We start from the raw sequence: 10,350 nt of genomic DNA, 5'->3' as shown, positions 1-10,350 counted from the left end.
AAATAAAAGTTTTTGTTTACATAATATATGTGTGTGCACTGTGTATATTTATTATGTCTATATAAATACACACACATACGTGTATATATTTCAGAAAAATATGTTATGTTTATATATTAAAAATATTTATCTTTAATATCAATTATATAAATATATACATGTAAATACATGTAAATCTTTTAAAAATATATACTGTATGTTTGTGTATTTGTATATACATAATAAATATACACAGTACACACAAATATATTATGTAAACAAAAACTTTTATTTTGGATGCGATTAATCATTTGACAGCACTAGTAATACCTAATGTATATTTATGTGAACCTGTATGTCTACCAGAAAAAAAAAAAGCACACTTCTTCTTAACAAGTCATGTGATCTGAGGCATTCACATCTGTAACACATACGCTGCTAACACGAATGTATACATTACAAAAGCTAAACTACAGTGTTGTTACTGTCATGACATTATATTTATGCTTCTCCTCTTTCTCTCCATGAGGCTTTATTTCTTGCCGAGGAAGAGCAGGCGAGCGCTGTTATTAACCGTGTCTAGTGTAATGTAAATAATCATTTCCCTGGCAACAGTGTGAATGTCCTCAAACCGGTTAATCTCAGACTCCTCTCAGTCTCACACAGACACACTAATCCTAACCAAGGGGGTTAATTAAATGCAATATGAGCCAAAAACATGCATAGAATCACACCGCAAACACAGCTCTGTGGGATCATGTTGTGTTACAATGAGTGTTTTTGACACTGGCGGATTTATTTGTATGTGCCAGGAAAAAAACAGACACTAGAGGAAAACGGTATTGCTTAAAGTCACAATTTCATTTCAGGAGATGAACTGAGGTATTCATTATGGTGGTTTCTCTTATATGTTAATACATTTCCTCTTACATATTAGATGTTAAACTTACCAGGAGAAAGTATTCTGGGTTTTTAAAGTTTTAAGTAAGTTTTAAATCAACTTACTTTTGAGGCACACAATCAATTTAAATTTGTAAAAAAAACTATAAATTGAATATAAATTTAATCCATTTGAATTAGGCCAACATGAATTTTTGGTCACAAACAAATTGCACAGATGCAATGGATTCAGATCCAAAATGACACAGACACACTGGAAATTGCAAGTGTTATTATTTTTTAATCTAACATCATCCATCCATTTAATTACATAATTTATTTAGGTACTCAACTAAAGCTTAGTCCTCATTTTCAACTGGAACAAATCCTTTTAAACATAATATTTCCCTTTAAAAATTGCTATTCCTATTCCTACTACTAATATATTATTATTATTATTATATGTTCAAAAAGATTTGTTCTGGTGTTGCTTTATTGAAAATAAGGATTAAGCTTTTGTAGAGTACTATATTAAATAATAATAATAATAATAATAATAATAATAATAATAATAATTAGTATTATTATTATTTAATTATAATTATTATTGTATGTTCAAAAGGATTTGTTCTGGAGTTGCTGTATTGAAAATAAAGATTAAGCTTTTGTAGAGAACTATATTAAATAATAATAATAATAATAATAATTATTATTATTATTAATTCATTTAATTACATAATTTATTTAGGTACTCAACTAAAGCTTAGTCCTCATTTTCAACTGGAACAAATCCTTTTAAACATAATATTTCCCTTTAAAAATTGCTATTCCTATTCCTACTACTAATATATTATTATTATTATTATATGTTCAAAAAGATTTGTTCTGGTGTTGCTTTATTGAAAATAAGGATTAAGCTTTTGTAGAGTACTATATTAAATAATAATAATAATAATAATTATTATTATAATTATTTAATTATAATTATTATTGTACGTTCAAAAGGATTTGATCTGGTGTTTTTAAGCTTTATTTAATTTTTAAGCTTTATTTAATTTTGTGTAAAAGTTTTTCTCTTTTAATTATAGTTTATTTAAATACAATTATAATCAAGTTACACGTTTTTATTTTGGCGTATGTAGCGTAGGCAAATCTGAGTAGTTTGTGAAACTGTTGAGACCTATATGTGGGATAACTAGAAAATCACTGGTGTTTATTAGAAACAGCTCAGATGTTAATTAATCTCATGTGTGATGTGTGTGTAAATGAGTGTATTATTTTCACCTGCTCATGGTACTCCACTCCCATGCTGAGTGTATTGATAAGGATTGCTATCATTATCCCTCTGTTGAAGTACTCGCTGTCCACAATCCGCCTCAAAATGGCTCTGGCATAATGAACACACATACACACACAGTTCTCATTCCCAGACTCCTTTTCATCCAGATCCTGGATTCTTTTGCTCTGTTCTGAGCTGATGTCTGGCCCCTGTTTCTCTGGGTCCGATTCACTGTTGGAGTCGCAATTAACACCATCGCCTTCCTGGGCACAAATTGGGCAGGAGGACGACTCTGAAGACACCAGTCCCACCCTGCTGTCCACACACACACTCGAGCACGTGCCAGGATACACACCTGCAGTGAAGGATGACAGTATTTAATATCACACATAGGAAGGCTGGGGCTAGATGTCTCAAAAACTGTCCAAGTCCAATTTACGCAAATGCTTTGCTACAATGTTTTCCTATGTGTCTATACAGAAACTGACTGTCAAAAATAAATCTACTCCTACTCTCTAGCTTGCTTCCTAATCTACAGTAGTTGTCTAATAAACCTGGTATTGCGTTTTACGAATATTGTTGGTTGTAACGAATTGCTTTTGTAAATTGCTTTGTATAAAAGCATCTGATGAATGCATTAATGTAAATGTAAAATGTAAATGTTCACTGCAGTAAATAGTGTGACAACTAGCCCCAGCCTCCCTGTTACATAAAATATTTTGTGCTATAACCTGATAATTAGGCAATCCAGTGATGCATTAGTGGTCTGATTACAGTGAACAACACTGTGATTTGCTTTGATAATAGTGATCGATACTGTCCTTCTCGCATAATCAGGTCAAAATCTGTCTGCATCTGCCTTTTATGACCCATATGCTGTGCCTGAGCTTCAATGATCTCTTACATGAAATTCACAATGTGCATGATTCACATATTAGTTCATTTCAAATATATGGTATATTAACTGATGACACCAAACCCAGTCAAAAAGGAATATGTACAGGACTCTTATTTTTTAATTCATAATTTGGCACCAATTCTTTAATTACCCTAATGGGATCAAACTGGACTTCTCTAAGATTTTATAGTTTTTAGTGTCAACTAAAATCACCGTTCTGCCATTTACTGTTTTTGTCACCACTGTTATTGTGTTGGAATAATATGGTTACTAGGGGAGCTATAGGATTTTTTCAAACTGTTGTGAAATTAAATGCTACTGGCTTTCTAAAAGGTGTCCCAACAAACAATCTGTTTATTTAAAAAAAAAAGCACTTCCGCTCAAATGTTTGTGGTCAGTAAGATTTTTTTTTTAAAGAAATTAATACTTTCATTAAGCAAAGATGCATTGAATTGATCAAAGGTGACAGATTTTTAAAGTGTTACAAAAGATTTCTATTTCAAATAAATGCTGTTCTTTAAACTTTATATGCATCAAATAAGCTTGTAATGCATCATGCATAATTGCCAACATAAGAATTAAATTACTTTTTTAAAATGTTAAAACAGCTATTTTAAATTGTAATTACATTTAATAGCATAAAGATTATGTTTATTTCAAAAACATAAAAAAATCTTACAGACTATTTTGAACAGTAGTGTACATCAACACAAAATTACAAAATAAGGATTTTGTACAATATTTATTACAAAATAAGGATTTCCTTGCTATTTTTTCCTATTGTTAATCATAAAAAATGTTTTGTGTTATGTTAAAACTCCATAAGAAATTTTGCATTAGAATTATTTCGGTTCCAAATTCGGATGTAAATATTTAATTTTTAAATACATTTTAAATGAATTCCTGTTGGAATTTTTAATGGCTGCTGGCATTCAAAACACGTCACTTTAAAATAAAAAGGCAAAGTTGGTTATCCATACCTGACGAAGGGCAACCTGACCACTAAAGTTTTAGAGCTAGGTAGATTACTTGCAAATTATAGTCTGTTACTGAATACAAATTACATGCTGAAAACTGTAGTTAGTAACGTAATCTAGGTTAATTTCAGGTAATGTAATCTGAATACTTTTGAGATTAGCCTACTATTAGATTACTTTTTTTTTTTTTTTAAATCCAACATGTTATAAACTTAACAATAAACGTGTTTCAGACAGTGTTTCATAGCTATACATCACCAGTGTTTAGTAACTTGCATAATTATTTGTTATTTATTATTTGTTAATTGCTTGAGAGGTGCTTTTTCCCCCTTAAATTCAGAAGCATGGTTTGCAAATTTATTTACACAACATTTATGAACATAGTCAAAGCTTAAATGGTATGACACAATAGGATTTTTAGAAAGATCCTAAAAGAGAAAAAAAGAAGAATTCGGGAGAATCTATTAATTATAAATAATTTACTGCCATTGCGTGAATAATAGTAGTCATGTAATCCATACAAAGTAACTGTAATCTGATTATGAGCATTTTAAAATGTAACCTACTATAATCAGAAGTACTTCATTTTTGGAATCTGATTACGTAATCCATATTACATGTAATCAGTTACTACCCAGCTCTGATGATATCTATTAAATGCAATTGCACAGAAGTGTCGGTGAGGATGTACCTTACCTACAGGATGCTGAAACGAATCAAAGTTATGAATACATTTAGACCAAAATGTTGAAAAAACCCAAGGCTTCCTCATCAGGTAATTTCAGGCAAAAGTCAAGAGGCACAAAAATAATGACTAGACAGAGTGTGAGTTTGTTCAGACGGTTCCCTCAATTCAATTTGGAATTATTAGGGCATGTCAAGTGCGCAAAGCCAAGGAAAAAAATAAAGAATTCCATTATCTACGTTATTAAGTTAAAACCCCAGAGACATAATTTACTCTTAATCCACAAACTCAAAGTCAAGTTTTAAACATGACAGCAGGGCCAAAACACTTCACTTTTTGCACAGAGATTGCAATTCTTGTACTTAATGTTTTTTATGTACAGTGGCCCCAAAAAGTATTTGTACCTTTAAGCCACAATTCATATAGCCCACACTTAATTTTGATAGTCCACTTTAGACATTCTACTAACTATAAGTAACTTTGTAACTACACGTCAGTCAGCTAACTGCAGTTAATTTGCAACTACATGTCAACTAACTCTTAACTCTTAGTTTAGGGTTAGGGTTAGTAGAATAATTTGGCAATACTTGCAAAGTTGACTTGTTGACTATATTAGATTTTTCTGATGTGTGACCCATATCCAATATCTGCATTCACAATACACACATGGTGAAACAACCCAGGGTAAATGTACTGACATGGTTGCCAGGTCTACAAAACAAAAACCAGCCCAATTGTGTTTTTCCGGGTTTTTCAGGGGTTCACCTCTTTCGAAATAGCAGGGAGGAGAGATCACTTTAACCTGCAGATTAAAAACTAGGGCTGCACGATTATGACAAAAATCATAATTGTCGATTATTCCCTTGAAATTGTAATTGCGATTATTAATTACGATTATCACAATTTACATTGAATGATGTTTATACCATTGTTTGATGCAACTGCATGCCGTATTTTTATATGAAAATAAACAAGCTGAAAACACTCTAACTGAAAAACCTTTAGTACTTTTCTATAGTATTAAGCCTCAAATGTCAAATATACATCGGATTGGTTTCTTCTTTAAATTATAAAAAAAAGTAAAAATATGAATGGTATTATAATGTTATACTACTTTGAACGATTACGTAATTGTGGCATCCATAATTGTAATCGCGATTAGAAATTCAATTAATTGTGCAGCCCTATTAAAAACAAACAACCCGTGGCAATAGTGTAAAAGTAGCCCAATTCCACAGGAAAACCGCAGACTTGGCAACACTGCTTACTGACCCAGAAAAGCGTCCACCTGATTTGACGTCATTCACCACTGTCGCTTTTTCAGTGATGTACAAATCGCATTGACAGGGGAATATCCGATCTGTCTGCTTACATGGCAGACGCAAATGCACATATCCAAATCATATCAGATTTATTTCCACATATGAATAAGGCCCGAAACCGATCTGAGAATATTGGAATCCATGCGCTTTTTTCCTGCTTACACGTTCGAGGGTCATTTCCGATTTGTGCCACGTAGGACAGTGTTTCTCAACCCTGGTCCTGGGCGCCCCCCCATCACTGCACAATTTATATGTCTCCCTTATCTGACACAACCATTTAAGGTCCTGGAGTTTCCTTTAATGAGCTACTGAGTTGAATCAGGTGTGTTTGATTAGGACCAGGGTTGAGAAACACTGAGTAGGAGGAGAAAATCGGAATTGGGTTGTGGAAATAAAGTGTTAGCAGATAGGAAGCAGACAGTCTACTAATACTCTACTCACTGTTAGTTGACAAGTAGTTGCAGTTACTTAAAGTTAGTAGAATGTTTAAAGTAGACTATCAAAATAAAGTGTTACCTTAAAGGATTAGTTCACTTCCAGAATAAAAATGTCCTGATGATTTACTCACCCCCATGCCATCCAAGATGTTCATGTCTTTCGTTCTTCAGTCGAAAAGAAAATATATATTCATATATATATATATATATACTTTTTAACCACAAATGCTCATCTTGCACTAGCTCTGTGATGCGGTTGTTCGACTTCACGCATTACGTAATCACGTTGAAAAAGTAATGCGCGGTTAGTTCTTTGTCTGTGTACTTCGGTTCAAAAAGGTAAGGTAGGGTAGGGCTTTTTGGGTCTTTGCACGTTCGCTTTGTAAACACTGGGTCAGTACTTCTGCCTACGTTTGGATGATATGGGGGTGAGTAAATTATCAGCAATTTTTTATTCTGGAAGTGAACTAATCCTTTAATATATGAATGCAATTGCATTAGATAAATACAGTTTATCCATGTTCTTACCGTGCTGCAACTTGTAAGTATCATGGTATCCACTACAAACGGAGATCTTCCTGCCGTAGAGTCCATGATGGAAAGCCGGTGCTTTGACTCCACCTGTCGAGTGTGAGCGTGTATGTGATTTTGCGTATAGTTTGGAGGGCAGGATGGTGGGATAGTTCATACCGAGCCTCAAACCCTTCAAATTTTGTAGTGCAAGAGGGAGCGATGGGGTCTTTTTGGAATTCTGAGCATCTCTATCGAGATGGAGTGTTTTCATTTCTATGCCATTGTTGATGTAATGTTGATGCTGATGGGGATGATGATAATGCAGCATACAGTATTGGGTCGGACCCATCTTTGTCCCATTGTCACTCCAATATCCATTAGTCCCGCCCACTGGGAGGGAGCTGCTAGGATTGGCCACACCCCTACGTCTCTTGTGACATAATTCGCCACAGAGGCGTGTGGCATGTCTGAAAAGTTTGCGGCAAATGTGGACGAGGTATTTCAGCATTTCTTCGTAGCAGGATCCCGGTTCAGCCAGGCTAGCTAAGGTGGATTCGTTACTACGAAAACGTGCCCGCTGCTCCTGCATCAGCTGGTTCTCACGTTGTTTGGTCTCGGAGAACTGTGTTGCTATGACAACGAGGCACAGGTTGATCATGAAGAAGGAGCCTACCTGTGGACAAAACAAAATATGAGTATATAACAGAGATATTGAAAACAATAGTCCAAAAACATTGCAGGATTACGAGGTACCTAGTATTTATTACATTTCATGACCTTGACAGTCTTCTCAACAATAATATTGTGATTTGTATGGCATGTTTATGAAGACTAAACATAAAGAAAAGCTAGAAAACAATTTTCTCTCAGAACTGGCTAAAATTCACAAATAACTACAAAGAACAGCAAGTAACACATTGCATTAAATGTGACATTTTGAAATAGATTGAAATAATAAAATGTAATTGTTTTATTTACAACTCTGAAAAATATTTTTTGTATCACTTCTGAAAGATGGTCTAAAAAAGTGTACTTGTCAAAAGTTTGGGGTCAGTATTTTTTAAATTAATTAATTATTATTATTTAAAAAAAAATGTAATACTTTTCACAAAAATATTAAGCAGCACAACTGTTATTAACTGTTATTAACAACTGTTATTAAGCAGCACAATTCTTATTATTTATTATTAACATAATAATAAGAAATTTTTCTTGAGCAGCAAATCAGCATATTAGAATGATTTCTGAGGAATCATGTGACACTGAAGACTGGAGTAATGATGATGAAAATCACAGGAAAAAATTACATATTAAAATAGAACAGTTATATTAAAATGTAATAATATTTTACAGTATTTCTGTTTTACTGTATTTCTGATCAAATAAATGCAACTTTGATTAACATAAAACACTACTACTAACAACAATACATTTTACTATTCCTAATCTTTTGAACGGTAGTTAAAGCATAGGCTATTTTATGGGAAATATATATATTTTTTGTATTTTCTAATTAGCAAAATAGTTTTAAGGTTTACATATTTTAGTCATTTTTTGTAAAGTATCTAAAAATACTGACTAAAAGTTACAAAAAATGTTTCCAGATTTAAGTACATTTAAAAAATGTTGTACAATCAAGAGCCAAAGAACATTTTCTTAATCACTGTTAGTACATTTCATGCACAAACTGTGCAAATCAACCTGTTTAAACACAATTTTGTCCTGAGTTTTAAAGTCGCTAGAGCACACCAGACTGAAACAGGTTAGCAGAAATTGTTTAGTTCTTAATTTAGCTGCATATGATTTTATAATTGCTTATACAGTGTAGTTGTTACTGATCACTAAACTTGGTTGTACTTGATTATAGGTTAAAACAGAAGAATGCGATTTGACTTCAGTAAGACATAACATTATAGGCTAATTGATTTAATACAATGATGACCATTAAATGTGTACATTAAAGGTCTAAGATTATTTAAAAAGTATGATTCTTTTCTTAGAAATGTAGTGCTTACAGTAACTCAGCAGGTTTCTTAAGTACAAGCATTCAGTTTCAATATTGCTCAATTACAAATTCCTTAGAATTTTCATCTCTTTAAGTATGGTTATCAAGTAAAATTACTCGAGTAAATTACACAGCTGATGATAGCAAAAGCCATTTTCATGCAACTAATGAAAGCAGAGACTCCAGCAGAGGTTAAAAGAGAGTAAGACGTATCAGTTAATTAATTACTGTGCACTTACAATGATAAGAAAGATGAAATAGATGAAGTTGTAAAAGGAATGGGCATCCATGACATAGTACATGATATCCACCCATCCCTCTAACGTGATGACCTGATGAGAAAACACAAACAGGATTCTACAGGTTACGACATCCACCATGCATGCAATCCTTAAAATACAGCCCTTCTATCAAGTGCCAAAACACAAAGGACATCTTCAGATATTGTTCATCGCTTCCACAAAACTAGGTCAGGAAACTCTATGGAATGATAAACGTCACGCTGTGGTCAATCGGATTACTCAGAAACCCGATAAATGTCCATGTCCATTCCCAATCAGGTTACTAAAGAATATGATAAATATTGTTGCCCTGTAGATTAAATTAGAATGGAACATGATAAAACTTGATTTCCTAGGACAGGTAAGTTGGTTATTGATGTAAGAGGATGCACTCTCGCTGTAGCCCCTGGCAACCATTCACTTCATTTTCTGACTCTGAAACTAAGTGTCTCTCGGCGCCAAAAGGATATGCGAGGATAAAAAATATCACCGCCTGCCAGACTGAATATATACTCAGCGAAAATTTTAATGAACAACTTGGAGCGGATCTCTAACACACTTTCATCCGAGTAGAAAAAAATAAGAATTCTTGAACTGCCTTCCTAAAAAATTATTGATGACTATGCATGTTTTTTTTACATAAACTCAAGTCAATACCCTTTCATCTTTTTGCCGACACGTGTACACACCTGAAAGATAGCAATCCAAGCATATCCAATGTTGTCAAAGTTGATAGCCCCATTATGCGGATTGTGTTCGCTTGCATTGCATTTGTTGTAATACAAGTTCCAGTTTACACATCCATGATGAGGGGGACCTTTGAAAACAAGATCTGTGACATTATCAGCCGTGAGCTCACAATCAGCCCCTCCAACTCTGCGCTTCGGGATGTTGAAGCAGTGCAACATTCCGTTGTCCCGAGTGGTGGAGCAAATGAAGGGAACGTCATAGGTTTCGTCCAGTCTGTAGTATTCACTCACAGACTCTGAAACATTATACAGCCTGCAGAGAGACCACATGGAGTAAGTTTCAGAGAAACACACACACACACACACACACACACACACACACACACACACACACGCACACACACAC

At 33.6% G+C, this 10,350-nt stretch overlaps 1 protein-coding gene across 1 annotated transcript in view; it reads right to left on the bottom strand.

Moving 5' to 3' along the window:
* Positions 1 to 10,350, bottom strand: part of LOC107701772 (voltage-dependent T-type calcium channel subunit alpha-1I-like) — a gene marked incomplete at its 3' end in the record, with an annotated part of 93,347 nt that overhangs the window by 17,098 nt on the left and 65,899 nt on the right. The window contains exons 7-10 of the mRNA XM_016503877.1: positions 9,945 to 10,257; positions 9,214 to 9,306; positions 6,985 to 7,642; positions 2,143 to 2,492 (exon numbers count right to left, since the gene is read on the bottom strand). Coding sequence (XP_016359363.1) covers positions 2,143 to 2,492; positions 6,985 to 7,642; positions 9,214 to 9,306; positions 9,945 to 10,257 — 1,414 coding nt within the window. The remainder of the gene's footprint in view (positions 1 to 2,142; positions 2,493 to 6,984; positions 7,643 to 9,213; positions 9,307 to 9,944; positions 10,258 to 10,350) is intronic.

This window comes from Sinocyclocheilus anshuiensis, unplaced genomic scaffold (assembly GCF_001515605.1).
Source record: "Sinocyclocheilus anshuiensis isolate Anshui unplaced genomic scaffold, SAMN03320099.WGS_v1.1 scaffold2260, whole genome shotgun sequence".
Taxonomy (NCBI): Eukaryota; Metazoa; Chordata; class Actinopteri; order Cypriniformes; family Cyprinidae; genus Sinocyclocheilus; species Sinocyclocheilus anshuiensis.
The sequence above is the reverse complement of the archived record's forward strand: the minus strand, read 5'-3'. Positions and strand labels throughout refer to the sequence as shown.